Here is a 21,276-nt window from a genome sequence, read left to right as displayed (position 1 = left end):
CCAATATCCATGACCCCTTCCCAGTCTAAGAATACCAGCCGCCAGCTGACTGCTTTATCTTGGCTGGTTGTCAAAAATGGGGGGGACCCCATGCCAGTTTTTTCTTTATTTAATTAAACCATATGGTTAATTTAAAATGTGATTTGAAGCTGACAGACTCCATTTAAATATGAAGCTAAATGGAAAGTTTTCAATGTATTTATAACAGAAAATGATGGCGTCCAAAAGGTGTTTTTTGTGTGCTCATTAGCATATGGAATGGCATATTTTTTCTGGACAACCTCTTTAAGCTATGATTTTTTATCATTCTTTCTCGCAGTAGCTTTTTTCACTTTTTCATTAGTGGATCTAGTGATGCAATCTTGCAGCATTAGTTTATTGCACCGATAATAAGTGCAGAGACTATAGAAGGTCAATTGTCAGCAAGTACCGTACTAGTCGTTTTTGCAAATAAAAATGTTATCTAAACATACTAAGCTTATAAGCTTTAAAAGCATTTACGCCAAGTGTTAAATTGGGCACTGGGTGTAAAATGCACTTTTAAAAGCATCATAAACATGTGTAGAACACAAAGCCTTTATAGTCAAATACTTGCCTCTTATGTAAAGCTATTTCTCTTGTGCTATAAAGATTGAATGTGATCAGTGTTTCCTTTGGGATCTAGCTAATTTACACTGTCTTAACCTTTATCTGCAGTCATCTATCCTGCAGAGAAACTGCACCATCAGATGTACCTTTCTTTCTCATTAGGCCTAGTTCTCTAGAGATTTGAGAGGTTCTAAACATTTGGTATATTTATTTGTGTTAATATATTTATGTGGTTATTAACTATCATCCTCTGTAAATAAAATAATCTAATCATTATTGAACGGTGGCTATATCAATGTGGTAGTGGAAATGTTTAGTAAATATGATTACTTGAACAAGCAATCCAGGATTTCTAAGCTATATAGTGCAGCATAGACTATTGTTGAACAATAATGTAGAAGCTCCTGCATATATCGGTTCCTGTGTATGCCATTTGGCTCCTTCTTCCCTACTAATATGTTATCCCAATACAATTCTGAGGATCTCCATTGCAGCCCTGCAGTCTATATTTTGCATAATTTATCTGACTTTCCAGAGCTAAAGTGTGCAGAAAGCCAGTGTGTTATGTGCTACTTAAAATTGCCAACAAATAATTTATAGTGCATAGTCTGCAGTGTTTGCTATGAGATTCTGCATCACAGTGCTCTCACTTGCCATTGGCTGACATGTATAAATCTATCAATCGCAAGCAGGAGGCAGGGTAAAGAGATGTCACATCTAGGACGATAATAGAATTATAAAACTCTCCTGGCTAACATATACTTTATCTGCTGACTCATGAGCGCAGATTCCAGATGCATACCTTTGAGATTTAGCTTCATCTTGAATTCTGACTGATTTTTGTGATTAATACTTTAGATTGCTTGCAATCAGTTGCCTGTTCCATCCTCTTACAAGCAGAAGGCAGGTTAATCAGATGTGTGAGCTAGGGACATTTTGTAACTGCAGCTAATCAATGAATAAACTCACTTTTTTCCTTGCATTTCTGCCAGAAGAGATTTGATGCTGATTTATTCCTTAAAAAAATCACTCACACAAGTACATCATACTAACACTGACAGTAGCAATCAGAGTTAGTGCATTGTTTAGCTCTCTAAATTTTGCTGTTACTCACTGATTAGATGCACAGAGGTAGAGGAGGTTGTCAGGGCAGTTTGAGTAAGGACTACACCTTTACAGTATACTACAATATTGATCACAGGTTCAAGTCCCCTAAGGGCACTAAACAGACATGTAAAAAGAAGAGATGAGCAGATCGATTCTTAGGACTTCGACTCAGTGGTACCTGGCAGCTAGATAGGAGGTCTGAAAATTTCTTTCCTTCTGGCGTCTCCAGCACAGCATTTGATTTGTTAGGCCTGGGGATGCCAGAAGGAAAGAGCATACTACTTTTATGTAAAAAGAACACTTTTTCTTAGAAAAAAATATTTTTTTTGTGTTGCCAAATTCTGAGAGACCATATGAGGGCTTTTTTGAGAGAGTTTACATTGACATTTTCATTGACACTATTTTGGGATATATTACTTTTTAATTGCTTTTTGTGCCCTCTGTGATTAGGAGGTGAAAGAAAAAAAAAATAATTATGGACTTTTTTTTTTAAGAGTTTTGTATTGCATTCACAATGGGAATAAAATAATATACAGTATTTTATTTTTGGGTAATTATGGACGCAGCAATTCTAAGCATGTATGTTTTTTTCTTTTGTGTAAAATATTTTGTATTGGGGAAAATAGAGATTTAAATATTTTATTAATTATTTTTTTTTTTACTTTTAGCTATGCTCAAAACCTCTGATCACTCATCCAGTTTAATAGGAATGCAATAACTCTGTATTGAAGCATTTTATGCTTGTTAGTTTAATGCTGACATGCATCCTATTAGGATCCTCCTCTGGAAAGGCCTGATTGTTATACTAAAGGCCCCCATACACATTAGACTAACATTGGCTGAATCGTCCTATATCGATGGGTTTGTACAACCATCTAATGTGTATGGGGATCTCCAGTCTCTCCACAATAGATTTTGTAAAGAAAGATATGGATCTGATTTTTGATTGCCGATCATTTCATTCTTGGCAAGATAGATAACAGAGAAACGCTTGGCAGAGTGAGTGCTTCTGTGTTTAGAAGAGTTGAAAAAGACAGCTGTTTCAGCCAAAGAACTAGCTATCTATTGATGACAGATTGTTATCCCCCGACTACTATAGTAACCCATCAGCGTTCCATGTTCACGACACAGAGACCTCTCTTTTCCTGCCTAAATATTACTATTACCCACTGCACCTAAGGGGTGAAATGGTCAGGATGCGAGTTATACTATACCGAACCTTGTCATTTAGAGGTGGTGAAATTGTTTTGTGATTTTACCTGTTGAACAGTAAAAAAAAAATATTTTTGGCAGTTGCTAATGTGATTCAGCACGCCATATCTTACCTTGTCATTTAGTGGCGGTGGAATTAAGCTTTTTGCAGAGCTATTTTACAGTAAGAGAAAATATTTTTGCAGTTGTTAACGGGATTCAGCATGCCATATCTTAACTTGTGATTTAGTGGCAGTGACTTTATTATGTGATTTGAGCTGTTTCCCAATAATTTTTTTTTGCAGTTGTCATTTAGTGGCAGTGAAATTTTTCTGTGTGCAGAGCTGTTGCACAGTAAAAAAAATATATTTTTCTGTGACAAGTGTGATACAGCAGGTTAGATTACAGTTTGAAATTGTTTTTTTTCTGTGACAATCATAATACAGCAGGCTAGAATAGAGTTTGAAATTGTTTGGATCATATCTTCTAGGTTATACAGGCCTCTTCCACACTAAAAAATGCTTAATACTGTTACTAATGTGATACAGTAGGGGAGATATAGATTTTAAAAATTGTTTTCAGCATATTGTCTGTGTTATACGGCAGGCCTCACTCACACACACAAGATAAAATTTCTTTCGTTATTAACATGATACAGTAGGGGAGAACTCATTTTCATAATTGTTTGGGGCATATCTTCTTTGTTATATAGGCCTCATCCACACAAAAAATCTTTTCTTCTTTGACTATTGTGATTCAGCACACCATATTTCATCTTGTCATTTAGTGCTGCTGAAATTCAGCTGTTTGCAGACCTGGTGCAGAGTAAAAAATACTAATACTATGCTCTTACCACAAAATCTGAGCAATATGACTGGGAAAAAGTGAGGTTGTGGTGCTAGGGGGATTAATTTTGGTGTTCAAGGTGTAAGAGGGGTACGTAGTAATGCACCAGTGAACCAACAACGTCACGTCCTTTGCAAACACAAATGACAACTTCTGTTACTGGATGGGCTACTCCATTACCTTTCTTTGGCATCCCCACAGTGGTACGCCTTGTTGATGAGGCCCAGAAAGAGCATCTGCTCGAGTGGATGGCAAATATTCCTATTAATATTTGCCAAATGCCAGAATAATGAGAGAGCGAGAGAACATTTTAAGGCATTTTATTGCTTACTGCAAAGTCAAAATTTTGCATACACTAAGATTACTAAGCCTTTACTTGCTCCAAAAGAAACATAAAAAACAGATTAATGTTTGCAAATGCCCACAGGAACAAATACCTTAATTTTTGAAGAGATGTCCTGTGGTCTGATGAAACCAGAATTGAACATTTTGGGCATAATCACCATCGTTACATTTGGAGGAAAAAGGGAGAAGCTTGGAAGCTTGGAAGCCTAAGAACACCATCCCAACTGTGAAACACAGGAGTAGTAGCATCATGTTGTGGGGTTGTTTTGATGCAGGAGGGACTGGCACACTTTACAAAACAGATGACATTGTGAGAAAAGAAGATTCAGTGGCAATACTGAAGAAACATCTCAAGACATCAGCCAGGAAGTTAAAGCTTGATTGGAAATGGTTCTTCCAAATGGACAATGACCCAAAGCATACTGCCAAAATGGTAACAAAGTGGTTTAAGGATAAGAAAGTCAATGTTTTGGAGTGGCCATCACAAAGCCATGATCTCAATCCTGTTGAAAATTTATGGGCAAAGTTGAAAAGGCAGGTGCGAGCAAGGCAACCTAAGATCCTGGATCAGTTACACCAGTTTTGTCAGAAAGAATAAGCTCAAATTTCAAACAACTATTGCGAGAAGCTTGTGGAAGGATATCCCAAATGTTAGACCCAAGTCATTCAGTTTAAGGGCAATGGTACCAAATACTAATGAAATGTATGTAAACTTTTGACTTTGCAGTAAGTAAAAATAACTGCCTTAAAACATTCTCATTCTCTCATTATTCTGGCATTTGGCAAATATTAATAATTATGGTAATCCTATTTGATCCAAAATGGGACAGGTTTATTCTGATTTCATGTCAGATATTGAGAAAAACATGCATATGTGTCTTTTTGTATAGTGTATGTAAACTTATGGTTTCAACTGTAGTAATTAAATTATTGTAATTAACATGTGTTACTCTGGCAATCCCACTGCGATGATATGCAGACCAGCGGACCGCAACAACCATCAGTTGCCCCATGTGAGTGCCGTAACATTTTTTTACATTGGACCTCATGTAAGAGCCCGACATTTGAGTAGGGGTGTCGAACGCCTACTGTCAACTGTTTCCTAGACCGTGGGCTAGGCAGAACTGTCCCACTATGGCTGTCCCCTGTGGACCCTGCATCCACCACATTAACCCAGTGCGCCGTGATGGACACGTAATGTCCCTGGCCATGCCTACTGGTCCATGTATCTGTTGTGAGGTGCACCTTTCTACTGACTGATTGCCTGAGTGCATGGACAATGCGGTCTTTGACATGCTGGTGGAGGGCTGGGATGGCTTTTCTCACAAAAAAGTGTCAACTGGGTAGGTCATAGCGTGGTACTGCGTAGGCCATCAGGGCTTTGAAAGCTTCGCTTTCAACCAACAGGTAGGGCATCATCTCTAACGAGATTAGTCTAGCAATGTGGGCGTTCAAACCCTGTGTATGTGGATGAGAGGATGAGTACTTCCTTTTCCTAACGAGAGTCTTTTGTAGGGTGAGCTGGACTGGAGAGCTGCAGATGGTGGAACTAGCAGGGGTGGTGGTGGACATGGCAGATTGAGAGAGGGTTGGTGATGGTATTCTTGATGTTGGCCTACCTACAGCGTTTCCTACCAAGAACCTTGTGATTCCCTGACTGCTTAGGCCTTGCGACGATACCTCCACATTTGCTGTTGGTGGTGTCCTAACCGGTGGGCTTACAGTGAGGGAAGAAATGTAGCGTTGCTGACTACCTTCATTCTGAGCGGGTGCACCAATGATATGAGACGTTTGGTAGTTTGTCCAGGCTTGCAAGTGCATGCTGGTTAAATGTCTACGCATGCACGTTGTATTTATATTTTGGACATTCTTCCCTCTGCTAAAGATCTTTGAGCATTTCTTACAGATAACTTTGCGCTGATCATTCGGATCTTGGTTAAAAAATTCCCACACTGCACTCTTCCTACTATCAAATACCTTTTCAGGCATTGTACGCTGTTCTCCTTTCACCGGATGGCCATGCTGTCCTAAAAGTGTTTTTGGTTTTGTCAAACGTTTTTGGCCAGGTGCGGGCCTGCCAGATGAAAGCTGTTGCGATGTAGAAGCCTGCTGCGGATCATCCTCCTTCGCTTCCGAGCTACTGCCAGCGGCACCCTGTTCCCCCAATGGCTGCCAATCTGGGTCAGCAACTGGGTCATCTATCACTTCCTCTTCAATGTCATTTGCACCTTCTTCTGTGTCACCATATAAGGTGCTATAGCGTTCGGGACGGGGCATCATAGTCTCATCAGGGTCAGATTCTGGCTCAGTACACTGCGAGGGCAATGTAGTGATCTGTGTCAATGGAACAGCATTATAATCTAGCTATGGCTGTGCATCTGTGCACTCCATGTCCTATTCATCTTGTAATGGCCTGTTAACTAGTTCCCTTTCTAACCCTGGCACGGTATGTGTAAAGAGCTCCATGGAGTAAACTGTGATGTCGCCTGCCGCATCCTTCACTTTTGCTTTGGGTGCAGGACACAAGGAAGCGACTTGTTCCTGACCGGGAGCATCCACTGACGACTCAGTGCTTTTATATTTCGAACTTTCTGAAGAGGAGGCGAAGGAGCTAGAGGCTGAGTCAGCAAGGAAAGCCAAAACTTTTTCCTGCTGCTCCGGCTTTAAAAGCCGTTTTCCTACTCCCAGATAAGGGAGCCTTCGAGGCCTTGTGGAGCCAGACTATGACGCTGGCTCAACACCTCCAGCCTTAGGTGCTATTTTGCTTTTCTCACTAACACTAGATGCTCCACCACCACCATCAGTACCAGCTGGCAACGACCACCCACGGTCTCTTCCACCAGACTTCCTCATTTTTTGGGAAAATCTAACCAAAATAACAACCGCTATATGGTACTGTTAAACAAGGTAGAAGGTGTAGATAAACTTGTTGTCAATTTAAATCTCCCTTTTTTGGGGGGGAGACTGCAGCAAAAAACAGGCCCTGTGTATTACACTACACAATGTAAGTGGCAGAACGTGGCTGGCAGATATACAACAAACAGAACTGACGTATAGAAACTTGTTGTCAATTTAAATCTCCCTTTTTTGGGGGGGGAGACTGCAGCAAAAACAGGCCCTGTGTATTACACTACACAATGTAAGTGGCAGAACGTGGCTGGCAGATATACAACAAACAGAACTGACGTATAGAAACTTGTTGTCAATTTAAATCTCCCTTTTTTTGGGGGGGAGACTGCAGCAAAAACAGGCCCTGTGTATTGCACTACACAATGTAAGTGGCAGAACATGGCTGGCAGATATACGACAAACAGAACTGACGTATAGAAACTTGTTGGCAATTTAAATCTCCCTTTTTTGGGGGGGAGACTGCAGCAAAAAACAGGCCCTGTGTATTACACTACACAATGTAAGTGGCAGAACGTGGCTGGCAGATATACGACAAACACAACTGACGTATAGAAACTTGTTAACAATTTAAATCTCCCTTTTTTGGGGGAGACTGCAGCAAAAAACAGGCCCTATGTATTACACTACACAATGTAAGTGGCAGAATGTGGCCTGCAGATATACAACAAACAGAACTGACTTATAGAAACTTGTTGTCAATTTAAATCTCCCTTTTTTGGGGTGGAGACTGCAGCAAAAAATAGGCCCAGTGTATTACACTACACAATGTAATTGGCACAACGTGGCTGACAGATATACGACAAACAGAACTGACATATAGAAACTTGTTGTCAATTTAAAATCTCCCTTTTTTGTGGGGGAGACTGCAGGAAAAAACAGGCCCTGTGTATTACACTACACAATGTAAGTGGCAGAACGTGGCTGGCAGATATACGACAAACAGAACTGACGTATAGAAACTTGTTGTCAATTTAAATCTCCCTTTTTTGGGAGGGAGTCTGCAGCAAAAAACAGGCCCTGTGTATTACACTACACAATGTAAGTGGCAGAACGTGGCTGGCAGATATACGACAAACAGAACTGATGTGTAGAAACTTGTTGTCAATTTAAATCTCCCTTTTTTGGGGGGAGACTGCAGCACAAAACAGGCCCTATGTATTACACTACACAATGTAAGTGGCACAACGTGGCTGGCAGATATATAAAAAAATACAAGGGCTGTAGTACCATTTCAATCTCCCTACAATGATCAAAGGACAAGTATGGCAGCAATAAAAAGGACTGCTGCACACAAAAGTGTGGACAAAGAAACAAGAGAACTGGGCAGAAAGGAGCAACAGGATTTTTGCTTTTAAAAAAGCAGTTGGTTTGCACAGCGGCATGCAAACAGCAATGCAGCTATCAGGGTGCCTTATAAGGCAGCCTAATAAGCTATAGTGCTGATGCAGAAAAAAAACTCCACTGTCCCTGCAAAGAAATGGTGGTGTTGGACAGTGGAAATCGCTACAGCACAAGCAGTTTCGGGGTTAATCTTCCCTCCCTAACTATATCCCTTCTTCTGATGAAGCTACAGCAACCTCTCCCTATGCTAAGATCGGCAGAAGTAAGATGGCGGTCAGCGTGCATGCCCCTTTATAGCCCCTGTGACGCCGCAGAAAGTAAGCCAATCACTGTAATGCCCTTCTCTAAGATGGTGGGGACTGAGACCTATGTCATCACGCTGCCCACACTCTGCGTCCACCTTCATTGTATGAGAAATGGCGCTGAAAGCGTCATATGAAATGCGACTTTGGCACGAAAATCGCCGACCTCATGGCCGATCCCACACTAGGATCGGGTCGGGTTTCATGAAACCCGACTTTGCCAAAAGTCGGCGATTTTTGAAACTGTCCGATCCATTTTGCTCAACCCTAGTGTCAGGTCCTAATTTTTTGAAATTTGAAGACTCCTGATTGTGTCTCCATAGTCTGGGCTGGCTGTAGTGCCAGAGATGTCGCTACCCATCATACCATTTCTACTCTCATGAAATTAATGGCACTTTGGTGGTGTCAGGCCCTAGTTTATTTTTAAATTTGAAGACTCTTGAATGGGTCTCCATCTGCTGGGTTGGCTGTAGTGAAAGAGGTGTCGGTCCCCATTATAATAGTTCTACTCTATGCAATTGATGCCACTTTGTTGGTGTCTGCCTCTAATATTTGGAAATGTGTAGACTCCTGGTTGGGTGTTCTTCATGTGTGTTGCCTGCAGCAGTAGGCCTCCGAGACCGGCAGGCATCCACCCTCTTTGAGTCAACTACCCGTGTTACTATCCTTATATTTTTCTGGCAATAGTAGTCTACGAAACTGATATTTGTGCCACCTGAGTGTGGCTGAGTACTAAAACAGGTTGAGCTATTGCATGTAGTATCAGGTCTCCGAGCACAGCAGGCCTTACACCAATGCCTTATCCACCTTGTCTTAATTTTATGTTCAATTCAAAGCTGCAAATGCTGACCCAGACTCTGATACCTCATGCATGGCTGATTGCTGCCATACCATTGTAAAATTTGTATTGTGTGTGAACTAAGGCCACTTTCCTGGTGTCTGCCCCTAATTTGATGTGTTTTGGCAGCTTTTGGGAATGTTTGAAGGTGTTGTGTATGCTTTTGTTTTTGCCTCCCATTGACTTCAATGCCGTTCGGCGAATATTCGACAAATAAATCTGAATATTGCAAAATCGCTGATCGTAATCCGAACCAAACATTGAAATATTCTCTCATCTCTAATTATGAGCTTTCATAAGAAAGCAATAGGCAGCTCATTGATAAGATGTACATATTTCCAGAAATTGAAGTTTTCAATTGAATTTGGGTAATGTAGGCTGGCTAAATCTAAATTTTACCCAGTTATAGCGCTATTATACCGTAACTCTTGGGATAGTTTTTTATAATGTCCTAACTACAATTCTTTGCTAGAACTTCTGACACATTCTCCAAGGAGATTAACTATTTGCATGGGAATGCCTGGCCTGGACCCTTTGGTATTTGAGGCCTAATAATCAGCAGTCTTATTATTCAGATATCTGCCAAGCAGAGAAACCAGAATAGTCTGAATGTGTTTCCTAGCAACCAGCCCAGGTGTACAGACAATTCTCTGCCAGGATTTCTGATGTGCGAGCAAAGAAATTGGCATCTGATAAAGACCATTTAATTTGACTATTCTCTATCTTCTGCTGTTTTTCTTTGCAATAATGAAACTCATTTTGACCTACAGTTTTACTTTGCTAAGTTTAACAGATTACCTTCAAGAAGACTTTGCCAAACATTAAATGGAATATGTCAGAAGGTTTTTGCTACATCATCTGAGAACAGCCTGATCTAGTCGGAGAGAAGTTGAATCGAAAGATGTATCACTTAGTTTTCTGGGTGCAGCAGGTGTGACGCAATCAGAGCTTTTAGATTTAGAAATACAGCCAAACTAAGTAAGCTTCCCTCGCCCGCATCAGGCTCTATATACACAATGTCCATAGACAGTGAGCTGCCTATCACAGGAGGGGGCGTGTCGGACTAGCATGCACACATTGCAGTGTACCAGCAATAATAAGCTCCAAGTGCTAAAACAATCTAAAACTGCTAAACTGCTGCATCCAGTAAACTAAGTGACACATCTCTGGAATCATGGTCTCTTTTCCCACATCATGCTGCTCTCACATAAGGTAGCAAAACCTAATAACAAATTCCCTTCAATACATTTTATACTAATGTTGGTTAAACCACTGATATTGATGAGTTCGGCCAACACTCTAATGCAATGATGCACAACTCCAGTCCTCAAGGGCCACCAACAGTGCATGTTTTCACAATTTCCTTAGCATTGCACAAGACATTGGAATCATCTCCTGTGCAGGTATTTAAATTATCACATGTTCAATACTAAGGAAATCCTTAAAACATGCACTGTTGGTGGCCCTTGAGGACTGGAGCTGTGCACCACTTCTCTAATGTTTATTGTGGTGGTGTCCAACTGAGGACATTTTAGACAGCACAGGAGCTTTCAGCCCAGCAAGTGCCTCAAAGATATGAGAAAAATGTCATTCCACATGAGTTAGTCCAACAGTCATCTAATGCGTATGGTGGACATTGGTGGACATCTCATGCGTATGGTGGACATTAGCTATTTCATTATATTACAGAGGACAAATCATTTGTCAGCTTATAGCCAAGAAGTGAAAGTGAGGCCAGATATGATAATTACATTTTTGGAATCTGTGTCTGTTTAGTGGACTAAGCATTAGCATTACAATCACAGAGACATTTTCCGTGGTATCAGATTTCCTTCACTCCCTTCTTTTTAACATCTAAAACAATGTTGCAGACACCATAACAAATCTAAACCATTAAAAATGACAGAACTCTCAACCCTCCTAACGCAGTCTGAGTCAGCTCACTGTATGTCTCAGCAGAGAAAGTAAATCATTTTATAGGTACAGGGGATATAAAAAAAATCTACATGCTCCTGTTAAAATGCCAGGTTTTTGTGTTGTAAAAAAATCATACCAAGAAGAATATTTTTAAAACTTTTTTCATCTGAAATGTCACCGGTAATTTGCAAAATTTAATTAAAAAATAAACGGAAATCTTATCGGTTAGAAAAAGAAAATTAAAGAACAAAGATTATATGGCGGCATAAATATGGACATCTTTAAACTAATACCCTTTGAATCCATGACAGTATTCAGTCTTTACGGGTAGGAGTCTATCAGCATGGCACATCAAGAATTAGAAATGTTGCCCACTCTACCTTGCAGTAACGCTCCACATCTGTCAGGGCATTTCCTTTGTACAGCTCTCTTCAGGTCAACTCACAGATTTTCAATTGGATTCAGGTTTGGGCAGTGGCCATTGCAAAACTTTGAACTTCTGTTGGTGAAGCCAATGTTTTGTTAATTTGGAGATGCATAGGGTTGTTGTGATGCTAAAAAGTGAAAAAGTGAACTGTTTCTTCATCTTTTTAACAGAGGCCAGATGGTTTGTTGCAAGATTGACAGATATTTGGAATTGTTCGTAATTGCCTGCACCTTGGACTAAAACCCAAGTTCCATCTGCATTATGCCCCAAAACATAATACGGTCTTTTGGTGATGCACAGTGTTTGCTTTGTGTTAACCCCTTATTGACCGCTGATACGCCTTTTAATGGCAGCAGTTAAGAGTACTTTTTCCTCAGCGTCACTTTTTAACAGCGCCAAGAAATAAGGGTATAGCGACCCCCCAGCATTGGAAAATCTCAGTGATCTCAGCTACTGGGGATAGCTGCGACCCTGGAGAACATGATCAGGGACAGTTTTTATGATGCCCTGTCACGTGATCGCCATTATTCACAGAAAAACGTTGAACACACACAATAAAAAGCCAGATTTTCAATTTATTTCTCTCCTCTCATATGATCTAGCATACCAGAAGAGAGAGAAATGGGGTCACCCAAGACCACCCTGGTACCTCTGCCATCCCCGGACGCTCCTCCTTCGTCCCCGCCTCTCCAGGTCATCTTCCTGGAACAAAATGGTGGGCACATGTGTAGTCCGCCCTCCGAGATCTGATGGCCGATACCCTGCAACAATAGGATAATTTTCCCTTTGGTTCATTTTGATCACTGTGATAGACCCTGATCACAGTGATCAAAATTAAAAAAAAAAGAGTAAATCAAACCCCCATTGCCACCCACTTAGTTAGATAAAAATAATAAAATAAAAAAATTGTAATTTTTACATTCTTTGCAGTTTTCAGTTAGGGTTGGGGTTAGGGCTGCCGTTTGGGTTAGGGCTTGGGTTGTGGTTGTGGTTATGTTAGGGTTGGGGTTAGGGTTGTGTTAGGGTTAGGGTTGGTGATAGGGTTGTGGTTAGGGTTAGGGTTGGGATTAGGGTTAGAGATGTGTTTGGGCTAAGGCTGTGTTAGGGTTGGAGATAGAAATGAGGGGTTTTCAAAAGTAAAGAAAAAATTATGATGATATGACAGGTAAAATATCATGCATGAAGGACTGAAATACAGAAGGAGCATTAGAAAGCCCGAAAGGCATCACAAGATATTCAAAATGGCCTTCGGGCGTATTAAATGCAGTTTTCCATTCGTCACCCTGTTTGATACGAACAAGATTATATGCCCCTCGAAGGTCAATCTTAGTAAACCAACTAGCCCCCTTAATCCGAGCAAACAAATCAGAAAGCAAAGGCAAGGGGTATTGGAATTTGACCGTGATCTTATTAAGAAGACGATAATCTATACAGGGTCTCAAGGGGCCATCCTTCTTAGCAACAAAAAAGAAACCCGCTCCCAATGGTGACGAAGACGGCTGAATATGCCCCTTCTCCAAAGACTCCTTAACATAACTCCGCATGGCGGCATGCTCTGGCACAGACAGATTGAAAAGTTGGCCCTTAGGGAACTTGCAGCCAGGAATCAAGTTAATAGCACAATCACAGACCCTATGTGGAGGAAGGGAACTGGACTTGGCTCATCAAATACATCCTGGAAATCCGACAAAAACTCAGGGACCTCAGAAGAGGGGGAAGAGGAAATTGATATCAAAGGAACGTCACTATGTACCCCTTGACAACCCCAACTAGTCACAGACATAGTTTTCCAATCCAGCACCGGATTATGTTCCTGTAACCATGGAAAACCCAGTACAACAACATCATGCAGGTTATGCAACACCAGAAAAAGGCAATCTTCCTGATGTGCTGGAGCCATGTACATGGTCAGCTGCGTTCAGTACTGAGGTTTATCCTTGGCCAATGGTGTAGCATCAATGCCCCTCAAAGGAATAGGGCTCTGCAAAGGCTGCAAGGAAAAACCACAGCGCCTGGCGAATTCCAAGTCCATTAAGTTCAGGGCAGCGCCTGAATCCACAAATGCCATGACAAAAAAGGACGATAATGAGCAAATCAGGGTCACAGATAAGAGAAATTTAGGCTGTACAGTACTGATGGTAACAGACCTAGCGACCCTCTTAGTACGCTTAGGGCAATCAGAAATAACATGAGCAGAATCACCACAGTAAAAACACAGCCTATTCTGACGTCTGAATTCCTGCCGTTCTGCTCTAGTCAAAATCCTATCACATTGCATAGGCTCAGGATTCTGCTCAGAGGACACTGCCATATGGTGCACAGCTTTGCGCTCACGCAGACGCCGATCAATCTGAATGGTTAGAGACATAGATTCGCTCAAACCAGCAGGCGTAGGGAAGCCCACCATAACATCTTTAAGGGCTTCAGAAAGACCTTTTCTGAAAATTGCAGCCAGAGTATCCTCATTCCATTTAGTGAGCACAGACCATTTTCTAAATTTTTGGCAGTATAATTCTGCCGCTTCCTGACCATGACACAGGGTTTTTTCTGCATGATCCACAGAATTAGGTTCATCATACAATAATCCAAGCGCTTGAAAAAATGCGTCTACATTCAGCAATGCCGGATCCCCTGATTCAAGGGAGAATGCCCAGACCTGAGGGTCACCACGCAGCAGAGAGATGACAATTTTAACCTGCTGAATGGGATTACCAGAGGAACGGGGTTTCAAAGCAAAAAACAATTTGCAGTTATTTTTAAAGTTCAAAAACTTGGATCTGTCCCCAAAAAACAAATCAGGAGTAGGAATTTTAGGCTCTAAAGCCGGAGTCTGGACAACATAATCTTGGATACTCTGTACTCTTGCAGCAAGTTGATCCACACGAGAAAACAAACCCTGAACATCCATGCCAGCGCCAAAATCCTGAACCACCCAGAGATTAAGAGGAAAAAAAAGACAAAACAGAGAGCAGAAAAAAAAATGGCTCAGAATTTTTTTTTTCCTTCTTTTGAGATGCATTTAATTCATTTTTGGCCACTTGTACTGTTATGAACTGGTGGTTTAGGAGCAACATGGGACGAGCTCTGAAGGAGGTGGTACCTGTACTGACCGCAGTTCCTAAGCTTAACACAACACTAGCAGTAGCCGTGGGATGTTCCTGTCACTCCCTACACACCTCGTCACAGCCGGAGAACTAACTACCCCTAAAGATAGAAACAGGAAAGCTATCTTGCCTCAGAGAAAATCCCCAAAGGATAGACAGCCCCCCACAAATAATGACTGTGAGTGGAGAGGGAAATGACATACGTAGAATGAAACCAGGATGTAGCAAAGGAGGCCAGTCTAGCTAGATAGATAGAACAGGACAGAATACTGTGCGGTCAGTATTAAAAAACTAGAAAAATCCACACAGAGTTTACAAAAATCTCCACACCTGACTAAAGGTGTGGAGGGTAAATCTGCTTCCCAGAGCTACCAGCTTAACTGAATAAATCCATACTGACAAGCTGGACAAAAAAAACCATAGAATGTACAGAACAATTAAGTCCACTACATGTGGACAGAAAAGAGCAAGCAAGGACTTATCTTTGCTGAACTGGTCAGGATATCAGGGAAATCCAAGCAGAGATGTGAATCCAACCAGGAACCATTGACAAGTGGCACTGGCTGAAGGAAAGAGCCAGGCATAAATAGCCGAGCAGAAAGACAATCAGTGGAAGCAGCTGCAGACTGCTAAATCCAAGGAGCAGCCATTCCACTTAAAACCACCGGAGGGAGCCCAAGAGCGGAATTCACAACAGAGAACTACCTGAGTTGTTAATGGAGTTTGAGTTCACCAGTCAGAGATATCCAAAATAAGTGGCCCAAGATCACTTTTGAGTGGCGCTCTAGGTCTCAAGAAGGGTCAGTTCAACGGATACAGCTCATAAGATTATTTGTTGGAGGTGTCATATATCAGCTATTTGTCATCTGACCTTGGATCCAATGTAGTGCTGCATAGGCCAACCCGGCTTCTACTTCGCCTACTCTGCCAGTAAATCTATTTCTCATCCTGGTCGTGAAATGGGGTGCAAGTGAAAGAGTTCGGTGAATCTGGTAAGGGCAAACTCCCACAAGTGACAGTCCTCGGGAATGTGGTGGATGTTAAGTGTATCCACGGAGACGTCAAAAACTTTCTGGTGGCCCAGGTCACAATATGCACAGACTGTGATGCCATGGCCCACTAAGTAGGAGTGGTCAAAGAATTATTGCATGACATTGTTATCGGACATCACTTTCTGTGACATATCATATTCATAAGCTAATACTAAATATGTATTTTTTTTCTACTAGGGACAAAAATGAGTGGCGTGGAATGTGTTGAAGGAATGGCTGCAGGACTATATGAAGAACTCTTTGCAGTTATTGTCTCGCTCATTAACAGGTATATGGGGCATTTATTTACTGAGTTTTATTCTGCCTAAAATACAACAATGCTTTTTTTTCATTGAAAAGCAGATATTTATGTGATGTTCCAAGTTACATCAATGTAAGAATCATTTAAAAGAGTGACATGTTTATCTTTACAGGCCTATTATTTCCTTTCATTATTTTAATTAAAGGAATTGTCTGTGATGAAAGAAAGCCCTAAACCCGTTCAAAGTAGCATTTACCTTCTCTATGGGCTGTGGCTAGAATTGCAGATCAGCCTCGTGGACTTGAACAAACCTTATTTTCCAATCTAACACAACCCTTTTAAAGCTTATCCTAAGAAAAAGTAGTAAAATTTTGGACTTCAGGGAAATTTGATTCGTTTGAGCCACTGTTTTTTTTCCACTTGAATCCATTCATTTAGTTTTACAGTAAATGTCATATCCATAGCTTTAAATCTGTAAGGTGTCATTATAATATGATTTTATTTTAATTCTTATTTCGGGAATACTTACAAATTCTTGGAACATTATTACACATTGAATGCTGATAGGTTTATCAGAATGACTTAGATTTTGTTTTACCTTGTTTGATTCAACTAAAATATTTGTAGCCTTGTGAATGTTCCCAACGGCAGTTATTAAAGTACATTGTCTATCTTCTTATCTAAGATTTAGTTTCCTCACAATCTATAATTTACAAGATGCGGTCTTGTTTTACTTGGTTTAATTTTTCATAGATGATAGTTTAATCTACTATATAATTGTCTAAGGGTCACTTCTGTCTGTCCTTCTGTCTGTCACAGATATTCATTGGTCGCGGCCTCTGTCTGTCATGCAAATCCAAGTCACTGATTGGTCGTGGCAAAACGCCCACGACCATTGCCACGACCAATCAGCGATGGCCAGAGACTGGCAGCAAAATGGCCTCTGCTTTACTGCCTTGCAGTCAGCACTGAGCGTTCACACAGGGATAATGCCAGTGTTAATGGACTGCGGTGTAACGCACTCCATTAACGCTGCTATTAACCCTGTGTGACCAACTTTTTACTATTGATGCTGTATAAAACGATCTAATGTTAAAAATAATAATAATTAAAAAAAAGGTTATTCTCACCCTCCGAGGTCCCGCGCTGTCCTCGGCAGTGCAAGCGGCAGGTTCCGGTGCCAAGGATGCTATGCGAGAATGACCTGCCATGATGTCACGGTAATGTGACCGCGACGTCATCACAGGTCCTGCGCTCATACCAACCCTTGAAGGTGAGTATATGTTTATTTTTTACTAGATGGTAGCCTGAATCTAATGCATCAGGTATTCTAGAATGTAGTTTATTTATGAAGATTTTTGAATACATTGAATACACAGGATTCGGCCAGACGCGACCAATTAGCGAAGCGTTGTTCAAATCCCACGCCAATTCGCGGCCGGACTGCACCTGTCGCTGATTGTTTGCGGCTGGCCACGTAGTATATAGCACAGCCATGTAGTATATAACAGTCCACGTAGTATATTGCACAGCCACGTAGTATATTGCACAGCCATGTAGTATATAGCACAGCCCACGGAGTATATAGCATAGCTAGCGGAGTATATAGCACAGCCACGTAGTATATAACAGCCCACAGAGTATATAGCACAGCCACGTAGTATATAGCACAGCCCACGTAGTAAATAGCACAGCCACGTAGTATATAGCACAGCCCTTGGAGTGTATAACAGCCCACATAGCATATAACACAGCCACGTAGTATATAACTGCCCACGCACGCAGTATATAACACAGGCCACGTAGTGTATAACACAGGCCACATAGTGTATTACACAGCCCACGTAGTGTATAACACAGCTCTCGTAGTGTAAAACACAGCCCACATAGTGTATAGCACAGCCACGTAGTATATTGCACAGCCCACGTAGTATATTGCCCAGCCCACGTAGTATATTGCATAGCCCATGTAGTATATTGCACAGCCCACGTAGTTTATTGCACAGCTCACGTAGTATATTGGCCAGCTCACGTAGTATATTACCCAGCCAACGTAGTATATTGCACAGCCCATGTAGTATATTGCCCAGCCCATGTAGTATATTGCACAACCCACATAGTATATTGCCCAGCCCACGTAGTATATTGCACAGCCACGTAGTATATTGCACAGCCCACATAATATATTGCCCAGCCCACGTAGTATATTGCACAGCCACGTAGTATATTGCACAGCCCACATAATATATTGCACAGCCAACGTAGTATATTGCACAGTCCACGTAATATATTGCACAGCCCACGTAGTATATTGCCCAGCCTATGTAGTATATTGCACAGGCCATGTAGTATATTGCACAGCCCACGTAGTATATTGCACAGCCCATGTAGTATATTGCACAGCCCATGTAGTATATAGCAATGTGGGCATCATATCCCTGTTTAAAAAAAGAATTACAATAAAAAAATAGTTATATACTCAACTTTCGTTGCCCCCCCGGATCGAAGCAGTTACCGACGCTCCTCGCGCGCTCCGGTCTGAAGAGTGCTTTGCGGTCTTGTGAGATCCCAATGCATGGAGCGGTCACCGGAGTGTCGCGAGGAGCGGGAAAGGCTTGTTCTGGATCTGAGGGGCCAACGGACGGTGAGTATATAATGATTTTTTAATTTTTATATTATTTTTAACATTAGATCTTTTTACTATTGATGCTGCATAGGCAGCATCAATAGTAAAAAGTTGGTCACACAGAGTTAATAGCAGAGTTAATGGAGTGCGTTACACCGCGGCATAGCACAGTCCGTTAATGCTGCCATTAACCCTGTGTGAGCGCTGACTGGAGGGGAGTATGGAGCGGGCACTGACTGCGGGGAGTAAGGAGCGGCCATTTTGTCGCCGGACTGTGCCCATCGCTGATTGGTCGTGGCTGTTTTGCCACGACCAATCAGCGACTTGGATTTCCATGACAGACAGAGGCCGCGATCAATGAATATCCACAACAGAAGGACTGATGGAAGTGACCCTTAGACAATTATATAGTAGATTTTAAGTCTTTTTTAACCACGCATATAGTGCCCACATTGCTATATACTATGTGGGCTGTGTTACATACTGCGTGGGCTCTGTTATATACTACATCTCTATGCTCTATACTATGTTGCTGGGCAATATACAACGTGACTGTGCAATATACAACATGACTGTCCAATATACTACGTGCTCTGTGCTATATACTACGTAGCTGTGCAATATACTATGTGGCTGTGGCGGTTTTGTTGTATACTACGTCGACTGTGCAATATACTACTTGGCTCTGTTATATCCTACGTGGCAGTGCAATATACTACGATATATGACGTGGCTATGTTATATACTACGTGGCTCTGCTATATACTACGTGGCTCTGCTATATACTACGTGGCTGACCAATACACTACGTAGCTGTGCAATACACTACGTGGCTGTGTTATATACTACGTGGCTGTGTTATATACTACGTAGCTCTGCTATATACTACGTATGCTGTGTTATATACTACATAGCTCTGTTATATACTACGTCGGTTGTGTTATATACTACGTCACTGTGCAATATAGTACGTAGCCTGTGCTATATACTACCGACATATTCTAGAATACCCGATACGTTAGAATCGGGCCACCATCTAGTTTGGTTTATAATTGGTTTACAAAAGGTTCATATTCTATAGCAACTTTGAGGGTTTCTACCAAGGTATGAAGTTACCGTATCACACTCTGATCACTTTGGGGTCCTACCTCTGAAAAGCCTCATTTGGAGTGGAGGGCAAAGCATGTACTTCATTAATCCTCAAACTCCTAATACTTGGATCTTCAGTGGTCAGGAAGCTATCACCTGTCTTAGTACAAACGCTTTACATCATGAAAGATATAACTTAATGCTGCAATCATATTTTAACTTAATCTAGAATTTTTTCTAAGGTCTTTATCCTCAAGTCTTTTGACACTGGCTTCCATCATGGTGGTTGATATTCCTGGATTTCACAACCCACGTCATCAAAAAAAAGAGAGGGCTGCCACATTTGAAGAAATGTGCAATAATTATATACAAGAACGCTTGCAGTGCTTGTCCTACAAGAGAACCTTTAGCACTCCCCTGGATAGGTTTAATGAGGTAAGGTTGACTTTGTACATCAAATATTACATTGCATGTATATACTGTATGTATGGATAAAAAATGTACATATAACATTGACATATTCTGATGGTCTGGCACTTGTTAGTTACAAGAATCTTCTGAGATATGTCACAGTTACGTGATTGTGTGCATTTGACTAAATGATGGAGTATTGTAGCAGTAGTTAAGCATCTGTGCCATTCACCTGCTGTGCAAGGAGGTGTAGCACATTCTTATTGTCTTGAATGGAGTTGTGTTTCCTTTATAATAGAAGTGGAAAAAGATGATTTTCTGTAAGTGATCTGCAAGGGTCCCAGAGTTCAGACCCTCATCAATCAGGAAGTAAAATATCCTAGAATTATGCCACCCAACTGTTTTTGAATAGTGAATAATAGAGTAAATGACTCGAAAATCGCACATTTTTAGCTTTGACAGAAAAATTATATTTTGTTTCGTTTTATCTTGAGTTACCATCCACTAATTCAAAATATTTTTACACCTATCCAGTTATAGGGTACTTTAACTCTTTAATGACCTATAATGTACATTTTAGTCATAGGTCGACAAGGAAAATGTAAAGCTGGCTCAGAAAATGAGCCTCCTTTTGCTTAATACAGTGTTACAGTGTTACATAGTCAACATCTGCCTGTAACTGCAGTGAATGGAGTTTGCTCTGATCACAGCAGTTTAATCATTTAAATGCTGCTATCACACACTGACAGCAGTATTTAAAGACGACATTGTCAGTGGGCAAAGGTTCCCTGCAACCCAATTATGTGAAGCCATTGAGTTATCATGACTGCCAGGATTCTGATGTGGTACTGCAGTATGTATTTTTCATGTATTTATTTATTTTACTCCCTTATATAGTATCATTAATTCCACAGCGCTTTACATACATTATCATCTCTGTT

The 21,276-nt window shown here is 41.1% G+C and overlaps 1 protein-coding gene across 1 annotated transcript in view; it reads left to right on the top strand.

The window, feature by feature from the left end:
• Positions 1-21,276, top strand: part of MYO18B (myosin XVIIIB) — a 1,113,366-nt gene that overhangs the window by 278,427 nt on the left and 813,663 nt on the right. The window contains exons 14-15 of the mRNA XM_069750613.1: positions 16,146-16,236; positions 20,167-20,359. Coding sequence (XP_069606714.1) covers positions 16,146-16,236; positions 20,167-20,359 — 284 coding nt within the window. The remainder of the gene's footprint in view (positions 1-16,145; positions 16,237-20,166; positions 20,360-21,276) is intronic.

The sequence above is a fragment of the Ranitomeya imitator genome, chromosome 1 (assembly GCF_032444005.1).
Source record: "Ranitomeya imitator isolate aRanImi1 chromosome 1, aRanImi1.pri, whole genome shotgun sequence".
NCBI lineage: Eukaryota > Metazoa > Chordata > Amphibia > Anura > Dendrobatidae > Ranitomeya > Ranitomeya imitator.
The sequence above is the reverse complement of the archived record's forward strand: the minus strand, read 5'-3'. Positions and strand labels throughout refer to the sequence as shown.